A 23,582-nucleotide genomic window follows, 5' to 3' on the forward strand; every position below is an offset into this window, starting at 1 on the left:
CTTGGTGCTCTTAAAAATGTAAAATTTTGCTCCGTTTTTGGTTCATTTAACTTGTGTGGCGTTAACACCTGTTTCTGCTGGGGGGATGGGGAGGTGGTGGGGGGAGAAAAGCAAAAAAAATTCCATAGGAATGTTTGAAATACTGCTGGGCTGCTATATGTCCAGAAGCATTTGCTTAGAAGGGAGCAGCTCAGTTTCTGATAGAACTCACCCGATTCGGTGCAGCTGCTGTCCCTTCCTATGTGCCAATCACACAAGATCATTAGCCCTTACAGGGACATTTCCATGGAAGCCAGGCAGCAATAACACACAATCATAATACCATTGAGCAAGGAGGTAACGCCCCAAAATGAGGAGAGCATGATAGAGAGCTCCGACTGAGGCCAGGATACAAGAAGCTCTCCAACGTTGTCATTAGGAGAGCCAGGTTCTTATGGACTAGAGTGGTTTTGGTCGGAAGTGAGAATTCCTGCACCATAGAGCAATGCTGAAAACAATCCACTGGCATAGGAGCATAGCAGTTAGCATTACCCTGTTACTGCGCCAGCAATTCCGTCGCTGTCTGCAAGGAGTTTCTCGTTCTCCCCATGATCACATGGGTATCCTCCAGGTGCCTTGGTTTCCTCCCACACTACAAGGACAAGGAGGGTAGTAAGTTAATTACCTTCATGGGTGTAATTAGGCATCGTGCGCTCATTGGGCTGGAAGGGCCTGTTACCATGTGGTATCTAACTGAATAAATTCACAACTTAACTGCTTATGTCATAACACAAGAAGTAGGAGCAGGAGTAGGCTATCTGGCCCGTCGAACCTGTCCGCCATTCAATAAGATGATGGCTCGTTTCCACCTACCTCCCTTTCCCCATAACCCTTAATTCCCCTGCAATGCAAAAATCTATCCAGCCTTGTCTAAAATATATCCACTGAGGTAGCCTCCACTGCTTCATTGGGCAGAGAATTCCACAGATTCACCACTTTCTGGGAAAAGCAGTTCCTCCTCATTTCCATCCTAAATCTACTTCTCCCCACCCACCCCCCCCCCAATCTTGAGGCTATGACCCCTAGATCTAGTCTCACCTATCAATGGAAACAACTTTCCTGCCTCTAGCTTACCTATCCATTTCTTAATTTTATATGTCAAGGTGATTTGCACATTTGTGTATGTTCTCACTTGCCCAGACACAGTCACATACATGCGTATGTGCGTGCACACATGCTTAAGTAGGCGTGCACAATGCGGACACAGGCAGGTGTGCAGACACAAGGTGCACATGCATACAGGTGCACTCATAAGCACTTGCCCAGGTACACGTACTGTACACACACAGACAGGTGAACATGTACATGCGAACATGCACACGCTTGTGCAAGGACACCAATTCGCTTTCCCTAATGGCCTCTCGAGCAGCACACTCACCATGTCTCACAGCCAGCCAACCCAGAATGCTTCCTCATGTGAGCTCAAGTAGCAGCTTGAAGCCAGCCTAACTAGGGCAAGAGAACCTTGTTTGACTGTATGTAAATGTTTGTCTGCGAGAAGACAAAATGAAAATAACAGCTTTCCACTAGCCAGAGTGCATCCTCTAAGGCAATTCAGCACTTGGGCATGAAAAACCAACACACAAGACAGACTAACAGAAACCTTTGGACTAAATGATATGATTTTCTAGTGTAGTGTTTAGCGCAATAGCTATGAGATCGGGATTCGATCCCTGTTGCTGACTGTAAAGAGTTTGTTGACCACGAGATAAGCCTGCTGCTCTGGTTTCCTCCCACATTTCAGAGTTGTACTGTTTGGGTCAGTGAGTTGTGCGCATGCTATGTTGACACTGGAAACGTGGCCACACTTGTAGGCTGCCCAGTACCATACTCGGTGATTTGATTTGACAGAATTGACGATTTCACTGTATGTTTTGATGTTCATGTGACTGCGACGGGGTCCTGAATTACCCCTATGAACTGTGCTTTTGAAAAGAGAGAGAGAGGTATTTAACACTGATATCTTGTTTTGAAAAGAGAGAGAGAAAGAAAGAGAGAGTGAGAGAGAGAGAGAGATGAAGACCAACTTTTGGACTGTCACTTTAAGGCACGAGGAGGAACTGAGACTAACTTTTCTGCTGAGTTAGAGAGAGAGAGCACCGAGCAACTGGTAAGTCACTATGGTGACCAAGGGCGGCGTTATTTGATGGACAATAGTTCCCCTGGAGCATGTTTATACTTCCCAAGGACATTTGCCTGCTTGTACACGCTTACACAGACAGAGATAGGAGGAGTTATTTGAATAACAGTTGGTACTCAGTACGGTGAGATAAATAGGAGGTCAGATAATAGACCTCAGGCACATGTTTTTGGACACCGAGAGCTTTGTTACACCCACAGAAAAAGTGGGTTTTTGGAGGATCGATCAGTGGCTCTTGCGGTGAGAAAAGGGAGTGACCAGTGGGGAGTTGTCCATGTGTCCACCCTTGCCTGGGTTGATGATTCTACCACAGAAAAACGGTCCCCTTTGTTGAAGTCACAGTGGGTGACTTTTAAAGGATTTTGGAGGACAACGAGAAGATCGACGGCGTCAGCTCACCTGAAGACTCAAATCTCTCCCTCTCTTTCTCTCCATCAGTACTCAACGCAATACCACGAACTGAACTGAACTTTACTCATCATCGTAAGACTACCTATTTAGCCCTAGACTTGAAGAAGCTGGATTTTTATATATATTCCACACTTACTTATATATAATCATTGCTAACCTGTTTGATTTATCTGCATTTTATATTACTGTATTGCGTAGTTACTAATAAATAATATTAGTTAATAGCAATACCGGACTCCAAAGTGTTTTCCATCTCTGCTGCTTCTTTAACCCCTCACGGGGTATGTGACATGACAAATAAGGCTGTTGAAAACAATTCTTGTTTGGTGCCAGTCACACCTAATAATGCGGAAAAAAATCTCTGGAGTGGGGTCTGCTATCATTACTGCATGTCCCATAATATGAATGTGCTCCATACAAGCCCCTAAAAAAAAAAAGTGGTTGTGTGAATGAAGTCACCGGAGAAAATTACTGGTAGACACAGAGCAGCTTCTTTATTCGACAAAACAAGATATCGCAGGGATCATATGGAGACGCTTTCAGTGGAACGGTCTGCTGGCCCAATGTGGGCTCGATATTTTATACGCAAACATGTAAGGACACTTCATATTTACAATGTATGGACAATGCTTTCTTTGAAACTGCATTAAAACCTTCACACCTCCTGATTCATATACACACACAGATATCCAAATGAATTTTAATCAGCATTGTCTGGACCGGATTCACAGCTTTTAGGAACCCCTTGTTCAGAGCTGCACTCCAAATTAAATGCACAATGCATTTTCAGATGTGAAGACAGGTAGCCAAGGTCAATTGCTAAATGTATATGTCTTAAACCCAAAAATCACTTTTAACAGGAGCATCACTCAAGGTCAGACTTAAACTACAGGTGATTGACCATGGTTGTTAATCCATATTGAAAATGGCAGAAGCAGACCAAACAAAAAAGAAGCGCAGACAATATATTGTGGTTTTGCATGAGTCACCAGACCAAATAATTAAAGCAATTCCAGACAGCGACAACTGTGTTCAAAGATGAACAGATGAAATGTCTCAAAATGTGGAAGACACATTGTGCAACATACTTGGAACAACAGAATTTGCTCTGCGGTCGGATGAGTCGACTTTGCCAGGCAACAAATCTTTGCTTCTTGGTTATGTGTACTTCATAGAAGATGACAACATAATTCAAGAGTATTTGCAGAGGGACTAGAAACAGATAAGAAGGGAGAGACAACATTTTGGATTGTGGAGCATTTTTTCCCAAAGAGAAGGACATTCCACTCACCAGTGTTCTTGCTTGAGCAATAGATGGGGCACCAACAATGACAGGATGCCACCATGGGGTTATTAGTTTCTTGAATAAAAGTTGTACCTAACATATTTACCACTCACAGTGCAATTCACAGACAATATCTTGTCACAAAAAGCCCAAGTGATGGGCTGCAATCATAAGACCATAAGATATAAGAGCAGAAGTGGGCCATTTGGCCCATAGAGTCTGCTCCGCCATTCAATCGTGGGCTGATCCAATTCTTCCAGTCATCCCCACTCCCCTGCTTTCACCTCATACCCTCTGATGCTCTAGCTAATCAAGAACCTATCTATCACTTAATGCTCACGGCAGCAAATTCCACAGATTTACCACCCTCTGACTAAAGTAATTTCTCCGCATCTCAGTTCTAAAAGGACGTCTTTCAATCCTGAAGTCGTGCCCTCTTGTCCTAGAATAATTATTGAATACTTGAATCACAGTGGTAAATTCAAGTCCCATGCTCTTAATTCTCAACTATTTCAAGAGTTTTGTATTGAGAATGGTGAAAGGTTTGAACACTTGTTGTGCACAGAAGTCAGATGGCTTACAAAAGGAAACTGCTTGAGATGCTTTAATGCGTTTTTTGAAACGGTGATAAAATTCTTTGAAGCCTTGAAAGCTTCATTCAGTCATCAACTCGATAATATTAGGCATTACAATGCTTATTTGTCAGAATTATTCGCCAAATTTAATAAAATCAATCTTCACATGCAAGGAAATGATGTGAATCTTAAAGTCAAATCAGCTCCATATTTCTGTCCAAGTTAACCCTATTTAAGTGTAGCCGTGGCTGTTTGCGACCTTTTCCAATTTCCAAGCCTCCCTGAGTTGGAAGAGAAAGAAAGAATAACAGATGATGATCTTCCAGTGTACAGTGCCCAACTGGGCGAGCAGCATAAAGGCATGCCAGAGAGATTTCAGCAGCTTCTCTCGCTCCAAATTCCAGAATGGGTAATAAATCCATTCCTGAACACCTGTAATGAGGAATTAACGGAAAGAATGAAGAAGAACTAATCTCACTACAAAATGACTGAGCTGAAGCTGAGGTTCAAAAAATTACATCAGGACTTTTGCGGAAAGAAATCTCCGAATTCTATCCTGCATTGTGGAAAAAGATCAAGGTGTTCTTTTTTGCCTTTCTAGCATCCTAATTAATGGAGTGCAGTTTTCCAACTTCTTTCAAAAAAACAAAACAAACATCAAATTACTGAATGTCGGGATATGAAACTACTTCTGAGTGACATACGGTCTGATGTTGAGAAGCTGATATCACTGCACTAAGCCCATCCATCTCACTGAAAGGTGAAAAAGGCAATGAAAGAGTGAATGGCTGGCTGACTGATGTACACTCTAAAATTGATGATGACATTTTTTACTGAAATTAAGTAAAGAAATAATTTTATTTGTAGCTTCAAATAGACTTGAGTAACTTTTGCAATGATTTGTTACTGCTTTGAATTTTCTGTGCCCTGTTTTCTTGAACTGTGCATTGTAAATCAGAATTCTTTATTGTTTTTATGTAATGGCTGGAAGGGGAGAGGGACATGCTCTGGGAGCCAAGGAGGTGGTAACTCGAAGTTTGGGAACCACTGATCTAGACTGATGAAACCAAATGAAGAGATGATATTTCAACCCAGCACATCAACTGTCCGTTTTCCATCCACTAATGGTTTTGTGTTTGATTTGCACAAAAAAATACAGGTGTAATTAGTTCAGTTTCAGAATATATGTTATGAAATTATTTCTTTGCATGGCTTTTATAGGCATCCGTTAGTCTCACGAGACCATGGATTTTGCGCCTTGGAAGGTTTCCAGGGCGCAAGCCTGGGCAAGGTTGCATGGAAGACCAGCAGTTGCCCATGCTGCAATTCTCCCCTCTCCACGCCTCCGATGTTGTCCAAGGGAAGGGCACTAGGGCCGATACAGCTTGGCACCGGTGTTGTCGCAGAGCAATGTGTGGTTAAGTGCCTTGGTCAAGGATACACACACTGCCTCAGCCAAGGCTCGAACTAGCGACCTTCCGATCACTAGACGAATGCCTTAACCACTTGGCCACGTGCCAACACATGGCTTTAGACAAGCAAATACTATATACTTTTTTCTTCACCACAAGTTTGATACGCGTAGTTTTATCTAGCTGATACTGCGTAGCTATATAAACTATTGTCTGCATTTGTGAGGTCACTTAGTTTAAAATTTACTTTGTTCTTCTGATGCAGATACTCTGACCCTTTCATTTGTCTTCACAGTTCAGTACAAAAGGTGATATCTAATCCCTTATTGTTGAAGACTTGTATTGCAATTATTTTGGATTTTTAGTTGATTGTTATCACTGTTATTAATTTCACTATTTCACTTTGATTCTACTTAATCCTGTTATAAAATCCTTCATTTTGTTCTGTCTGTTTCTTTGAACGTAATGGTGGATATCTGAATGTCCATTAACGTAAACTGACCAATGAGACAAAAAAGCTTGTACGATAGTTTTCATAAATTGGTTCATAGAAAATGGTGGCAGTGGGTGTTTTTGTTGTTGAGTAATGTTAGTGTTAGGAATAAATTCATCTATGGTGGAGAATTATTTTTGGCAAGATTGAAATGATCGGAGATTCCATTACTGCTTTGGCATTACTTTAGTTATACAATATCTTCCAGTTGCAATGTATTTTAGATTTGTTTTACTGTCTCATTCAGGCAGTCTTTCTATTTAATTGGATTTTCTTGGCACTGTTTAGGATGTCTCTGTATGTTCGGTCAAGATCCTATTGATTTTTGATTGGAAATGTAAATTTTCTTTAAACCAGATACAGTACAGTAAGGCCAACTCACTTTCGAGAGCACATTGCTTCTAATTATGTACAACCCTAGAAGGAGGTGTGGGTGGCAAGAGATCAACACTGATTAATTAGAATATTCTGTTGTGCTGTAACATATTGCACAATAATAGCTCTAACAAAAAAAAGCTGACATTTGATCTTTTCAGGAAAGGTTTTTCTGTTTTTGTTAAAATCCTCCAACTGAAAAATTCTGCACCATTTTGCAAGCCAACATATTTTTTTGAGTGTGGTATTCTTCAGCTGTTGAAACACTTGTACAAATTACCTGATTATGATGTATCATGTAACTAGAGAAAGTCTCTTTGTTCAGAAAAAAAAATCAATACTAAACCTCTTGGAACAGTTTTTTTGTTCCCCCCTTTTTGGATGTCCACGTAGAAGAGGTTTGGAACTGCTGAGCGTACATTTTAGAGCGACAGTGATTCATACTGGGTTGCTGTCCATTCTGGTCTCTAACTTATACCTGAGGGCCATTGTCTGACATTTCATGCATGACGTTGGATAAGGTTAAGAAATCTTGGGCTCTGGTTGTAGGCAGTGAACAAATGGGGATATACCATCAATGTACAGTCGGACAATGAAAGTGTAGCGCCATGGTGTATCAATATATCCGTAATGGCACTATACAAATGGATCTATTAATTTTGCAATGTGTAAAAGTACAGGAAATAGTTTTTAAAAAACACAGAACTCAAATGATGACTTGGTAATAGCCAACTTCCCAGATCTATTTTATGTTACTCTTCTTGTTTTTCTTTGGATGCTATCGAAGCCATGTTTGGTTGAATCGGCTGAATAAATATGATGGAGATTAATACTGGAAGCCATGTCTACACAACCTGCATTTGGAGGATTTATTTACATTTCCCAGTAACCACAAGCACTGAAATCTGGCTCTTAAATCAAAGTAACGATGAAGGGATAGGATGTTAAGGAAATGGTGTTTGAGGAAAGAACATCAAAAAGTATGACAGTAGACAAGAAGCAGCTAACGCTTCAAGAATTAACACTAAATGATTACAAGTACATTTCCTTTTAAGGTACTTAAAGCATGTAGGAAAAGTGCCCTAACATCACAGGGGTAAAAAAACTTAAACTAGGAATTGATTAAAGGAAAAGGGATTATAATAAGGAAAAGAGATGGTGGCTATATCTTATTAGGAGCTTGAAAAGATTTGGTATGTCAACAAAAGCTCAAAAACTTCTATCGATGTACCGTGGAGAGCATTCTGACAGGCTGCATCACTGTCTGGGATGTGGGGGCTGGTGGAGCTACTGCACAGGACTGAAAGAAGCTACAGAGGGTTGTAAATTTAGTCATCTCCATCTTGGGCACTAGTCTACAAAGTACCCAGGACATCTTAAAGGACTGGTGTCTCAGAAAGGCAGCGTTCATTATTAAGGAGCTCCAGCACCCAGGGCATGCCCTTTTCTCACTGTTACCATCAGGAGATACAGAAGCCTGAAATCACACCCTCAGCAATTCAGGAACAGCTTCTTCCACTCTGCCATCCGATTCCTAAATGGACAGTGAATCCTTGGACACTACCTCACTTTTTTTTAATATATAGTATTTCTGTTTTTTTGCACTATTTTTAATCTATTCAATATACGTATACTATATAAAGTACTGAATAAGATTTATTTATTATTATTATACTATTTGTTTTCTTATTATGTATTGCATTGAACTGCTATACTAAGTTAACAAATTCCACGTCACATGCCAGTGATAATAAACCCAATTCCGATTCTGATCACCAAAAGGCCAGTAAGCCTGACAGTTTCATGATTCAGTGAAGGAGATAATAAGGAAAGGGAAAGCAGAATCTAAGTAATTCAGCAATAAACTTAAACACAGACTGGAAAGGCTTCTATGGATGAGTAAAAAGAAAAAGATTAGTAAAAGTTAGTGTGCGTCCTTTATAAAAGGAGAGATGAGAAATTATATTGGGGAATAAGGGAATAGCAAAAAAATAAATATTTCAGGACTGCTTTCATAGAAGGTTATATTAAGAAAAACCTGGAGAAAGTGGAAAACAACTGGTCACAAAGAATGAGAAGCTGAAAGAAACTAGCTTTGATATAAAAGAGATCATGTCAGAAAAAACTAAAATTTAAAGTAAATTTAATTATCAAGTATGTATGTTATGTTATTCTGAAATTCATTGTAGGCATTCTCAGTAGAACAAGGAAATACAATAGAATTCATTGAAAAGCTACACACAAAGACTGACAATAACTGATATGCAAAAGAAGATAAACTGCAAATGCAAAAACAAACAAATACTAACAATAAACAAATAATTATTATAATAATAATGAATAAATATAAATAATACTGAGAACATGAGTTCTAGAGTCCCATCGGTTGTGGAATCATTTCTGTGTTGAGATGAATGAAGTTATCCACGCTGGTTTAGGAGCTTGATGGTTGAAGGGTAATAACCATTCCTGAAGCTGGTGGTGTGGAGCCTAAGGCTGTGTCTATCCACGGCCTCCTCTACTGTAAAGATGAAGCCACACTCAGGTTGGAGGAACAACACCTTACATTCCGTCTGGGTAGCCTCCAACCTGATGGCATGAACATTGACTTCTCTAACTTTTGTTAATGCCCCACCTCCCCTTCGTAGCCCATCCATTATTTATTTATTTTATATATATTCTTTCTCTCTCTCTCTCTCCTTTTTCTCCCTTTGTCCCTCTCACTATACTCCTTGCCCATCCTCTGGGGTTCCCCCCCTTCCCCTTTCTTTCTCCCTAGGCCTCCAGTCCCATGATCCTCTCATATCCCTTTTGCCGATCAACTGTCCAGCTCTTGGCTCCATCCCTCCCCCTCCTGTCTTCTCCTATCATTTTGGATCTCCCCCTCCCCCTCCCACTTTCAAATCTCTTACTAGCTCTTCTTTCAGTTAGTCTTGATGAAGGGTCTCGGCCCGAAACGTCAACTGTACCTCTTCCTAGAGATGCTGCCTGGCCTGCTGCGTTCACCAGCAACTTTGATGTGTGTTGCTCGAATTTCCAGCATCTGCAGAATTACTCGTGTTTATGTTTTTAAACTCAATAAATATCTAAGGTTTCTTCTTCATCTGAAGAATTAAAAGAAGCAGATTTGGAGGTGGTAATAAATAGTTTGCCTTGCAAAATTTCATTGATTTTGGTGGAAAATAGTAAACTTTATAACACTTTTTATGAAAGGAGGAAGAGAGAAAACAGGGAAGGATGGACCAATTATTCTGATGTTAGCAGTAGAGGAAATGCTAGAATTTATTATTAAGGAAGTGATACGAATTCACCTAAAATTGTAATAGGATGGAGGCAGCATGGTGTCATGAAAGGGAAGTTATACTTGGCAAGCTTGTTATCTTTTTTTGAGGTTACAACAAGCACAATAATTAAGTGTGAAGTGGTGGATGTGGTACATTTGTATTTTCAGGAAGCCTTCGATAACATGCTTCAGAAGAGTTTATTACACCAAATTGAAGCCTATGAGACTGGAAGTGATGAGTAATATAGTGGTGAAAACTGGTTAGCAGACACCAAGCAGACAGTTGGAATAATAGATCATTCTTGGATTGGGAGGCTGCAGCTAGTGTTGTGCTGTAGGGAATCGTGCTGGGATCCAGCTTTTCTGAATCTAAACCATCCATCTGGATGAAGCGTTAAGATTGCTGGTGGTACCAATCTGGGTGGAAATTAGATTTGAATGCAGAGCTGCTTCGAGTGAATGAGTAATGAAATGGCATTTAGAATATGACCTTGTAAAAAGATCCACCGGTGGGGAAAAATAGAAATGTAGAGTATTTTTTAAGCAATAACTAATTAAGGAGTTTTGTGTTCAGGAGGAGTAAATGTGCAAATTCACAGGTAATTAAGAAGACAAATAGTTTGCTTACTAAGCTTATAAGGCAATTTGAGCAGAAGCAGTAATGACATCTTACTAAATTTAAAAGGTGTCTGGTGTTAGTTCACGTGCAATAGGTCTGACGTCCCTAGGGGATCCCAACCTTTTTTATGCCATGGACTCCTACCATTAACCCAGGGGTCCATGGACCTAGGTAGAGAACCCCTGCAAGGAAGGTTATATATGCAATTGAGGGAGGGTAACAAAGAATCAATGGATTGGATTCCTGGGAATAATTAAGCAATATAGGTCTATACTGTTGATAGTGTAGAATTCTGGGAAGTGATCTTTGGAGACTTGAGAAGGTAGATGCTCTGATGATGTTTCCCTTGGCAGGGAATCAAGAACTAGGGTGATGTAAGCTGGCCCTTTCAGAACCCTTTTTTAATAATCTTTTGTTTATCTATGGAGGAGCGGAGTTAATGACAAGTAATGTTCTTATCCGAGGGAATAGGACATCCCAGTTTTTGTCTTTTTTTCAGTTTAGGGGCTTCTTTATAAAACTCTTTTTTCATGTTCAATTACTCAGAGATTGGGAGGCCTGAATTATATATTTTACTCGCATTATATTTGTATATGTTAACCATTATCAATGTTACACCGATCTCTTTGTATCATTAGTATTGTTATATATATTAATCTGAAATTTAATAAAAAGATTGAAAAAGTACAAAGAACTAGGGGGTCATACTTTCAAAATAAAGGGTCAGCCATTCAGGACTGATTTGAGAAAAGGTTTCTTCATCCTGGTTGGAGGAGCAACACCGTATGTTCTGTCTGGGTAGCCTCCAATCTGATAGCATGAACATTGATTTCTTGAACTTGCGGTAATTTCCCCCCCCGTCATCTTCAACATTCCCAATTCCTGTTTGCCTCTCTCACCTTATCTCCTACCTGCCCATCACCTCCCTCTGGTGCTGCTTTCCCTTCCCTTCTTTCCATGGTCTTCTATCCTCTCCTATCAGATTCCCCCTTCTCCGGCCTTTTATCTCTTTCACCAATCAATTTTCCAGCACTTTACTTCACCCCTCCCCCTCTCCCAGTTTCACTTATCACTCACCACCTTGTACTTATTTTTCCCCATCTCCCACCTTCTCCCCCTCCTTTCCATCCCTGAAGAAGGGTCTTGGCCTGAAATGTCTACTGTTTCCTCTTCTCCATAGATACTGCCTGACCTGCTGAGTTCCTCCAGCATTCTGCATGTGTCACTGTCTGTAAGGAGTTTGTATGCTCTCCCCGTGACCATGTGCATTTCCTCCAGGTGCTCCAGTTTCCTCCCACAGTCCAAAGATGTGCCAGTTGATAGGTTAATTGGTCATTGTAAGTCGTCCCGTGATTAGGCTGGGGTTAATTCGGGGGTTGCTGGCCAGTACGGCTCAAAGGGCAACGCTGCATCTTAATGCATTACCTTCGAGCTTCCTGTGTCCTTTGGTAATGGTGGAAGATCATTTATTTTAACAGTCTGATAAGCATTGCTGCGTTAAGTTGGCAAGCAACTAACCCAGAATTCGCCCAATAAGAACTACAGTTCAGACCTATTTGAGAGTTGGTATTAGCTTTGAGATCTGGCATGGTAATCACTCTTTAGTTATCTAAGAATTAGTTTCTTAGTTCTTGGTCACTTTTCTGGATAGTTAAACAAATGTTTGGATAGTAACACTGTTCTTTCTCCTGTGGTTCAACATTCAGTTTTAACACATCGAATAGACTTACACCATTGATTTTCATTTAATTAATCTGAGATTCGTGACATAGTTTTAGTTTGATGCAAATGCATTGCAGAATATTGCCCACCTATAATGGAACTCTAAACTGCTCTGTTTTCTTGGGCCCCATAAGAAATTGTGTAGGGAAATATGTATTTTTTAATTGTATTTCACTTTTGTGCAACTTTGGGTCAAACTGTATTGTAGTGTGGAATTAAGGGAGAAGTTAAAATTGTTACTAATTTATCAGGATATCATGTTAGGAAAGAACCTTTTTGGGTTTTTTTTCTGCATTTGTATTCCCTTGATGTGATGGAATGCTATAATATTGTCAAGAAGTCTTTTAAAAATCTGCTAACCAGTGGGGTCATCCAGATTTTTGCTGCCTGTTGCCCTAATTCGTACAGAATCCTGCGAGTCCGATTCTTTGGTTCATAAGTGAGATTGATGGGATTGGGGGGGGCTGTGTTGCCTGGGTTGTGGCGTGGACCAGACCCTCGTTCATGCTTCGTTGTGGCTGCCAAAGAGCTGGCTGTGTGCTGCTGGACTCATAGCTGGACTCCTTGCTGGGTGGAGTCTGATCCTCCCATTGGTGCTGCTCTCCAGTGCTTGCTCAGTGGACGGCATGCTGGATTGCGTTTGTCTGCAGCTGTGCTTCGCAAGATGAGGAATTGCTGTGGGCTGTGCTTGCCGAAACATGGATCCAGGACAACGTCCATGGACCATCCATCTACAGGCCATGACACTCAGGGACTTTGGCTACAGTATTAGTTTTTAAATATATTTTGTAACTGTTTTTCTGCTGACATAGTTACATGTGCTGTGTGTGAGTGACTATTAGTTCTGTGTTTTGACGTTTGACCCCAGGGGAACACTGTTTAGTTAGACTATATTCATGTGTATAGTTGAATGACATTTAAACTTGAACTGGATGTTGTCATCAAGGCTTCTGTGTTTATGCACTGACATTAACTCTGGGTCTACTATGCCTCAGCTTTAAAACTGCCATCCTATTTTTACAAGTCACTGCACAGCCTCACTCCTTGCCACAACTACTCATATGGCTATGTCCCCTGTACCCACCTTTGAGATAACTACACTCCTTCAATTCTAGTGTCTTGACTTTAATCATTTAAATGTCAGCTATGATCTAATCATACCACAAGAGACAGTTGTTCTTTAGCATTTCATGTACTTTTTACTGTATCAAAGCCGCACGAGGGGATTTAAATGTATTATCTCTGCTAGCTCGGCTGCTATGGAGTGCTGCAATTTCAGATATGCAGCCCTTTAGTTGAGTTGCTAAAATCAAAATGTTGTTGCCCTGTTCAACTGAACAGCAAAACGAAAAATGATTCAATTTCCAGAAGCAAACAGAAATTGAGGAGAGTAGGGATCTTTATTTGTTTAAAGGAGATGGAAAAGGCAATAGAGGAATTAGAACAAGGCTGAGAATTTTAAAGTGATATTCAGGAGCTAGTGTAGGTCAATTTGCTCAGAGATAATGAGAGTGAATAAGAGTTGGTTGTGAGTTTTTTCCTGTATTCATCACTAAAAATAATGGATGAAGTCCTCAGCATTGCCATCAAACAATGGCTAATCCCTAGTAATCTCTTGAGTGGATCAGATCTAAAAATGTACTTCTCAGTATGGTCCCTTTGTTTCAAGAAAAGGGAGACAAAGGGGGAAAATCGGCAGTTTGCATAAATTTATCATTTTAAAGCTTGAAAAACCAGATAACTGCATTTGTACTTCAAGTTAAAAATTATGATTTTATTCAATTTTCAGCCAGTCATTAGAAGTTTGCCTTTTAATGGATCTTGCTTTCATTGGATTGACCACTGCTGCAGTAGTACAACTGAAAATGGTTGATAAATAGACAGAGCCTAAGCCAAATTATTGTACTTGTGGGAGAAAGTCATTGGAGACATTTTGCAGGGACTATTCTAGTTGTTTTATAAGCTATTTTTAATTGAGAATGTGGAGTTAATTTTTGGTAACATATCAATTACCCAATGCGAGCTTTGTCAAGTACAAGGAGGACTAATGACGCCCTAGGTGAACTGGACCAATTAAACGGTTAAGATTTGACAAATGTAAGATCATACATACAAGAGAAAGAAACTTTAAATGTATACTAAGTGAATTAGTAACTCTATAAAAAGTATTTAGATGTGCTTTTTGTCTATTTACTCCAAATTTTCAGCAAATGGACTTACAATTACTAACGGTTATTTTGTGACAAACTCAGTACCTTTGCAATCCTCTTTTAGTGTCTTGTTAAAAGTGCAAGATCATCCACTTTGGAAAGAAAAATAGAAGATCAGATTATTACTTAAGTGGTGAATGATTGCAGCATTCTGTTGTGCAGAGGAACTTGGGAGTGCTTCTGCGTGAATCTCAAAAGGTTGGTTTGCAGGTACAATACGTTATAGAAAGATAGGTAATTGATCCCAAAGGAAATTAGTGTCACAGTAGCACTACAAGTGCACAAATACACAAATATACAAATATTAGAAAGTAAGAAAGAATGAGAACAAAGTTACCTCAAAGAGTCTTAACAGGAGGGGTGGGAGGTCTTCACTTCCCAGGATATAGGTTGACCCATTATAGAGCCTAATGGCCGAGGGTAAAGCCTGATTTATACTTCTGCGTTAACTCGACGCCGTAACCTATGCGCATTGTGAGCATTTATACTTGTGCGTTGGTGTGTCTGCGTCGCTCTGCAATTTGCGCAAGTCACACATGCGCACACACCTGCCCATGCAAGGCTTCATGGTCATGGTAGTCTTTCTCGGGGTAAACAAGAAGCGAGCATCTTTTTTCGTAAAAGCGAAATGTGTCCTCCATAATTTGGGAGGTCTGTAAAGCTTTATGGAAAGCATTGCAGCTAGAGTTCCTTCCCTGCCCTTCAGTCACCCAATGGGAAGCTGTTGCAGCGTAGGAGGAAATGCGATGCTACCAAACGGACCAATCACAGCTGATGCGTTCTGCATTGCTGCGACACGCAGTTACATTTTGGGAGAGGTGCGCCTTAGGCTCTGGCGTAGGGATCCGCGTCGGCTCTGCGTAGGGTTTGCAGCGATGCATTACTTACGGCGTCACGTTGACGCAGTATAAATCAGGCTTAAGAAAGACCTCATTTAGTGCTCGTAGGAGCAGCGCAGTTTCCTTAGTCTATTACTAAAAGTGCTCCTCTGTTCAGCCAAGGTGGCTTGCAGCGGGTGAGAAACACTGTCCAGAATTGCCAGGATTTTCCATAGGGTCCTTTGTCCTACCATAGCCTCCTCTGTGACCAGTTTGACTCCTAAAACAGGGCCTGCCTTTCTAATCAGTTTATTGAGCCTGTTGGCATCACCCGTGTTGATGCCATTGCCCCAGCCCATTAGGACGACAAATGGAATGCTGGCTTTCATTGCTAGAGGGATTGAGCATAAGAGCAGAGGGGTTATGCTGCAACCATGCAGGGTACTGATGAGGCTGTACCTGAAATATTACGTGAATTTTTGGTCTCCTTAGTTGAAGAAAGATATACTGCATTGGAGGCAGTGCAGAGGAGATTCATCAAGCTAATATCGAAAATTATGGAGTTAGCCAGTGAGAGCTTCAGCCGCCTGGGACTGTGTGTGCTGGAATTCAGAAGAATGAGAGAGATTTTACAGAAGCGCATAGAATTGTGAAAGGGAGAGAGAAGATAGAGGCAGGAAAATTGCTTCCACTGACGAGAGAAGCTAGAACCAGGGGACCTAGTCTCAAGTTTCAGGGAAATAGATTTAGGATGCAAATAAGGAGAAACTGCTTTTCCCAGAGAATAGTGAATCTGTGGAATTCTTTGCCTAAGGAAGCAGCAGAAGCTACCTCATTAAATATACAAGGGGTGATTGATAAGTTCGTGGCCCAAGGTAGAAGGAGTCAATTTTAGAAAACCTGGCACATTTATTTTTCAACGTAGTCCCCTCCTACATTTACACACTTAGTCCAGTGGTCGTGGAGCATACGGACCTTGGACCTCCAGTAAGTGTCCACAGCAGGGGTGATTGATAAGTTTGTGACCTAAGGTAGAAGGAGATGAGTTATACAGCTCTCGTTACATTCACGTGCAGTTCAACTCCTTGAGTGATTATGCAGAAAGTTTGAAGTTAATAACTCATCAGTTAATAATGTATCAGGGGTGATTGATAAGTTCGTGGGCTAAGGTAGAAGAAGATGAGTTATTAACTTCAAACTTCCTGCGTAATCACTCAAAGCATTGACCTGCATGTGCATGTAACAAGAGCTGTATAACTCAAACAACAGGAACTCTGCAGATGCTGGAAATTCAAGCAGCACACATAAAAGTTGCTTGAGGGTTTCGACCCGAAATGTCGACTGCACCTCTTCCTAGAGATGCTGCCTGGCCTGCTGCGTTCACCAGCAACTTTTATGTATGTTGCTGTATAACTCATCTCCTTCTACCTCAGGCCACAAACTTATCAATCACCCCTGATACATTATGAACTAATGAGTTATTGACTTCAAACTTTCTGCATAATCACTCAAAGAGTTGACCTGTATGTGCATGTAACAAGAGCTGTATAACTTATCTCCTGCTACCTTAGGCCACGATCTTATCAATCACCCCTGCTGTGGACGCTTTCTGGAGGTCCAAGATCCGTATGCTCTACGGCCGCTGGACTATGTTGAAAAATAAATGTGCTAGGTTTTCTAAAATTGACTCCTTCTACCTTGGGCCACAAACATATCAATCACCCCTTGTATTTAAGACATAGTTAGATAGTTTTTTTTGCATAGTAGGGGAATTATAAGTTATGTGGAAAAGGCAGTTACGCGGAGCTGAGTCCACAGCAGGATCAGCCATAATTTTACTGAATAGTGAAGCAGGCTCAATGAGTCAGATGGCCTACCCCTTCTCCTATTTCTTATGTTCTTTTGTTAAAATGTCACTGGCATATTAGAGTAATTCAGAAGTGAGTGCTTTTAAATTCTGTTATTCTAGGTAAGTTAAACTGTGATCTGAATTTTATCGCTGGATCAGTTGGAGGCAAGTGAGAATGGGGCAAATGCCAAGCTTGTTTGCTGGTATAGCTCGAAGCATCACAAGAACATCAGAGCAGAGTAAAGCCTGACAGCTTCTCGGGTCTTCTTTGCCAGTCGATAAACGATTGGTGATCTTGGTCTCAACTCCTGATCTTCGCAGCACTTGATTATCCTGTAGCTTGATAGCAAAAAATCTGTTTTAGAATATGCATAACAGCTGTTTTGTATAGAGAATTCAAAGGATTTGAACTCTCAGAGCAAACAAAAAAGGGAGTTCGTCTTCATTTCCATCACAAGTGGGCAATTCCTTGTTCTGGAACTAGGTGTACTTCTTCCAATTAGGGAAAATACCTTCTCAACCGTATAAAGTCCACCACCACCCCGCCCCGAGAATCTCTCATTTCAACGAGATCACCTCTCATTCTTCTGAATTTCCAGGTGGCATAGGACCAAATTGTTCAGTTATACCTTTAAATGTAATGCTTGATGGTGTGGGGAATGAACAGCTCTCCAGAGGCTTATTTCAAGAGGGTATGTGATTCACCACCTTTACATGTTTTCTACTGCTGTTATCTTTTATTCTTAAAATATGCATTGTTATATGCTAGCAAATCTGAAATTCTCTAATGATTGTCTCGAAAATCTGGTGGGGCAGGTGTGAAAAGAGACTTTGGCTCCTCACCAGTGGAAGTAAGAAATCCAAGGTGGTTCATTTCGGGGCCTTGCAAAGCAGCTGCTGAGGTAGTGAATCCAAGACGTGTGCAAGAAGTGGTTTAATGACCTGAGGAAAGTATCAAGGGTGAGTAGGGGTCTTCATTTACTCATCTCAAACCACTAGGTAGTAATCCTCTGTACTCACAACCCCAAAGATGTACCATTCTCTTCCCTGCATCACAATGGCAAATGATATCTCCCCTCGTGCTTAGTACACAGATCACATTTGCTTTTTGTCGTCACAGAATAGCTACTGTGAAACAAGGAACTCCCCTGGCGCTTTCCTGCCTTCTCACCCTGGCCCCTTACGTTCCTTTCGAAGCCTACTGAAGAAAGAAAGTATTTGCAATTATACGCTATTTTTCATGGTCTGCAAAGACCTTTATAGCCAGTACTGAAATTTAGCCATTTTTGTTGCAAATATGGTAGTTAAGGTGCAATCTGATTCTACAAAATGCAATGACGTAAATGAATAAAAAGCCAAAAAGAGCTGGAGGAATACGGCGGGGTTGTAGGGGTGACTGTACAGAATTACTGACGACTGGCTCGAGCCCTGCATTGCTCCTGATGTTGCTCAATCTGCAGAGTTCCTGCCGCAGTTTGTTTTTTTTTCAATTCTCGGTTCCAGCATCTGCAGTCTGAATGAAGAGATAACCTGAGTTAAGCCTCGGATATTCTGTAAGCAGTTCTATCTACATATGTTCTCTGTTTTATTGTCTACAAGAACATGAGTCCCCTCAACTCTCTCCACATTTTCAACTCTAACCTTTCTGTAATAGAAAATGGAAGGGGCGTGTGAGGCCAGGGGAAGCAATACAACTTTATAGCTGCCAACATTAGTGACCCCCTCTAGAACAGTCTGTAATGGAGAATTGAATTGGTACTTGTCTGAAGAGGATGCTTCCTACTGTACTTCATGGCAGAGTTGGCTAGGTTATGAACATTTTGATCTGGTATGAGCTGTTGCTCACTACTGTGCAGCCTGTTCCTGACATCCCAACTTTGGCTCCTGAAACCTTCCACTGAAGAATGTAGGGTGGAGAAGGCAAGTACTTTGGAGGGGGCAACATCAGCTTCCTGGATCATTCTAAACACCAGATGGAGAATGCTAACATAGCTGATTCCTGACTAGCAGCACCTGAACAGCAGGGGTTAGTGAACAAAGGTACGTGATAATTGACCTCAGTCTCTCCTAACTTGCAAAACAGAGATGCAGACTTTGGGAATTAAATGAGTTTTAAAAAAAATGTTAATAGCAGATATTGGAGGCCTCATGAATTTTGCCCCAAAATTGTAAGCTCAGCTGCTTTCCTCCTCAAAAAGGTGGCATTCATCATTAAGGACCCCAATCATCCAGGACATGCCTTGTTCTCATTGCTACCTTCAGGAAGGAGGTACAGGAGCATGAAGGCACACACTCAGTGATTCAAGAACAGCTTCTTCCCCTCTGCCAACCAATTTCTGAATTGACATTGAACCCATGAACACTACCTCACTACTTTTATTTTTATTTTTGCACCACTTATTAAATTTAGCTATTTTAAACATACATGTACTTACTGTAATTTACATTCTTTTCTATATTATTATGTACTGCTGCTGCAAAGAAAACAAATTACATGGCTAATGCCAGTTATATTAAGTCTGATGTCATGAGGCATGGATCCTCACTTTCGAACAGATCTTGTAGCCTACTTCAAATGGCATTCAGCAGAGCAGGGGCTTGCATTGATTTTTTGAAATTTAACTGTCAGCCGTCCAAATATTGTCAGTGCTTTGAAAAGACTAATGAACCAAATAGATAGGAATTTGCAAGATATTGCTTGTCTACTGCATTCTACTTCTCCACTGACCAATGGGGCTGATGTGTCTCACCTCTGAACAGGATCAAAAGTTATGCCAATGACTATTTCTCACAACATGTAGACTGGATAGAGTCCAAATGAGCAGATTACAAATGTTCTATGTATTGTTTTCAGATTTTTTAAATTATCATAAACTTTGCACAGAATGCTGATGATCTCATTATCTTCAGTATCTAGGCTTATGATTTTTTTTTAAATTACTAGCTAAATTACTCATTTTCTGTTTCAGCACCAATTTACTTCCCAAGGACTAATTTGCGGAAACTTATAGCAGGGTATTACTTTTAAAAATTGTTGTATTCTAATAAGTTGGGCTTTGTTAGATTCTAAACTAAATGTGCAGGTGGCTCATGGAACTCTTTAAAAATATACAAAGGTCTGTATTAATTTTGGGGGATTTAAATTTAGACCATGAGTAAATGTAATTAAACTACAAGATTACAAATGACATTAGAAATGGCAAGCCATTATATTTAAAATATTTCAGCATTTTATTATTTTAAATCCATTGAATATTTCTTCAGCTAATTTTGTATTTGTAATGAAGTGTTCGACATCTATTTGTAAAATGTTTTCCTGTGCTCTCTAATTGTGTTTTTGCTGATAAACAAAGATACTTCAATCCTATTTCTAAGAGTTTTCTTTCAAAATAAAGATGTATGCTATTCATTTTGCAGCTCCAGTACTGGGTACCTGAGCTTTGATGGCTGCTTTCTCTTATGTTCTTTATCATCCATTTTCCAGACGAATTCGGTGACCCTAGATTCAGGCAGTGACACTGTGCAGGGTATTAATTAGCACACCCAGAGGCTTGATATTCTGGCCTTTCGACCTTCCGCAGGCCAGTGAAAGCAATAGAACCTGTCGTATTTGTCTTGTAATGAAAGTGAACTTTTGCTATCCTTCATTGTGCGACAACAGACTGAAAATGTCCAGCTGATATTTTTTAAATGAATATATGTGTAGGTTGGAAGGAAATTAGCTTGCAGCAGGAGTGGTTTCACACCTCTGCAATACTTGTAAGGTCTTAATAGTTTCTGTTATCTTAATGGTATCTGTTTTTTTGCAGAGAATCACAAAATTGTACGTTTGTGTCTTATTGACTTGGTAAACTAATTTGATGGGAACTATATGTAAATGTTAGAAATCTCAATTATACAAATAAATTGCTCTTGCACTGCAGGTTGATGAAGAATGAACAAATGTTTCAATGACAAAGTAAACAAGTCCTTTTTCTAAATTCACATCTAACATTTTTCTATGTAAGGTTGGTTAACAGGTTTAATTCTGAGCTAATTTTGTAAGGTTGCTGTAATATTTTCACTGACTTGTCAATGTGCCCAAAACTGGCACAGTTTTAAAAAATGAATAAAGTTATAATTGCTGTTGAATAAAGTTAGTAAGTGAGCATTTATCAGTGTTGCCATGAGTTAGTGTTTCAGTTATATTATTGTGCAGTTTTATTTAAAATATTTTTCTTTTTGTAGGTATTTAAAATTGAAGTGCTCATGAGTGGAAGGAAGCATTTTGTAGAGAAACGATACAGTGAGTTTCATGCACTCCATAAAAAGGTAATTTCTTTCATTACCCTACATCCCACATCTTTCATTTCCCACCCCCCACCCCCACTCAACCTCTGCCCAACCCACTGTTGGTTACTTCTATATGTCCACGGAGCAAGTGGGGTTGTTAATCATCGGCTGAAGGGACATCCTTGGAGTATTTACCTAGTAAGCAGTCAGGTTTTGCTGGAAACTTGAATTGTCTTGAATTTGCCTGCATTCATCTGAGAAGTTCATTGCTCACCTGGCAGTGCTATCATGGAAGGAAGCAGCTGCGATGATGACTCCTTGACCGCTGTTGATGGAAGGATTCCGCAACAAAATATTGTTCACAAATGCTGTTTTCTGAGCTGATGCTGAGTACCACATTTGTAACACTTTGGTTGGCCACAGTCCCAATTAATCACTACACAATGCAGCTGGTTATACACTATGCTGCACAGAAACTCATATTTTTTGATTTTCTTTTATTTCTGCTGCCTTGTTAAAGGCAGTCAGATTTACTCATTGCACAGCAGGGATGGAAACCACCAGACAGTGGAAAGTATTTTACACAGTTTTGTCAGTTGGTAGTACTGTATAATCAGAGTAAGCTTAAATTTATTCCATAGAGGTATTCTGTACTTTAATTTTTCTCCGTCCTAGCCACAGTGAGCTTAGGTAGATCCTTTGAAATAGTCAAATAAACTGTTTACAGGGGGGTATTTCCTCTCAAAACCCCAGCAGTCTGTGTCTTAACCACAACCTCAGCTGAGAACCCATTACCACATCTTCATAAATTCTTCCTAGATTATCAAAGCTTATGATTTACCGTTTGTGTCAAATTGTGGTTAATTTTGTTGTGTGAACCTTTTCCACTAGGAACTGTATAAATTCTGTTAGGCCTACGTAGCTGGCCAAAAAAAAAAATGCAATTTCATTCTACTCATCAGGGCTGGATTTGAACCCTGATGTCAAAGGTGAAAAACGCGCTCTACTCAGTTCCCAGTGGGCTACTCTTTGTTTTTGAGGCAACGGTGCCAGTATTTCTTCTCAGGACGTGTGCTGCTTATAAGAATTGTGAATAGAAATTTGTGGAGAAAATGTGGATGGAATACAATACATTTTTAGTCTGTCAATCACTCTTGCATCTTTTTGCAGCACACTTCATGTGAAGTAAAAAGGAAAGAATTGTCCATTTTATCAGCCAAAAATTGCAGAACAATTTGCTGGAATATTGGGGGTGGATTTTTGCAGGTAGAGATTGGGCGGGGATGGCTGAGAGAAAGAAGGCCACAACTTTATTATCATTGCATTTGCGCACCATATTTCTTGTGTGCCTCTTTTATTTCAGTCTCAACCTTCTCAGGTCCTTAATGGCAAAATGGATCACTTAGTATTTCTTTACGGTATATTCATCATTTTTTAATTGCGTTATTTTGAGAATTGTAAACATTGTACGTTAAACTTTCTAATTTGGTGCTTGTTGCACGCGTTAATACTCTTCCCCTTGATTTTCCAAAACCACTACTGTTTACGTTCGCGAAACAAGAGACCAACTTGTGAAATGCCATTCATTGTATTTTGCCAGTGTGAAAATCTTCACCATACCCCAACCTGTATGGTTTCAATGTTACAACCATATTTCTGCTGATACCACAAATTCTCCTCATTTTATTTATCCTTTATGCCATGCTTCATTCAATATCGTGGCAACTTTATAAAAGCATTTTGAGCAATAATCTAAACCATCTGTAGCACTGCTGCTTTGCTCCTGGCTTGTCTTTTGTCTGTTTTTGATAGGCCATTTCAAAGTTATCAAACTAGTTTAAATCTAAGCATGACATGTAAAATGGCAGATGACATGAAAGCTGGCCAGAAATTTAATCAAAGTAATTAACTAATTTTTTTTGCACTTGTGGCTGACCTACATTTAACTCCCTATATTGCTCTGAAAAAAATCCTCTATTAAATAATTTGCTTATGTTATTCTGAAAAGCCTATTAACTAAGTAAGAAGAAGCATATTAGGCTAGCATGTTGGCAGGTATCAAATTAAAATGAGTTTGAC

The 23,582-nt window shown here is 40.0% G+C and overlaps 1 protein-coding gene across 2 annotated transcripts in view; it reads left to right on the forward strand.

The window, feature by feature from the left end:
• LOC140211589 (sorting nexin-24-like) overlaps positions 1-23,582 on the forward strand; it is a 163,940-nt gene that overhangs the window by 65,899 nt on the left and 74,459 nt on the right. For both annotated transcript variants that reach the window (XM_072281469.1, XM_072281470.1), the window contains exon 2: positions 21,459-21,542. In XM_072281469.1, coding sequence (XP_072137570.1) covers positions 21,459-21,542 — 84 coding nt within the window. The remainder of the gene's footprint in view (positions 1-21,458; positions 21,543-23,582) is intronic.

Source organism: Mobula birostris, chromosome 17 (assembly GCF_030028105.1).
Source record: "Mobula birostris isolate sMobBir1 chromosome 17, sMobBir1.hap1, whole genome shotgun sequence".
NCBI lineage: Eukaryota > Metazoa > Chordata > Chondrichthyes > Myliobatiformes > Myliobatidae > Mobula > Mobula birostris.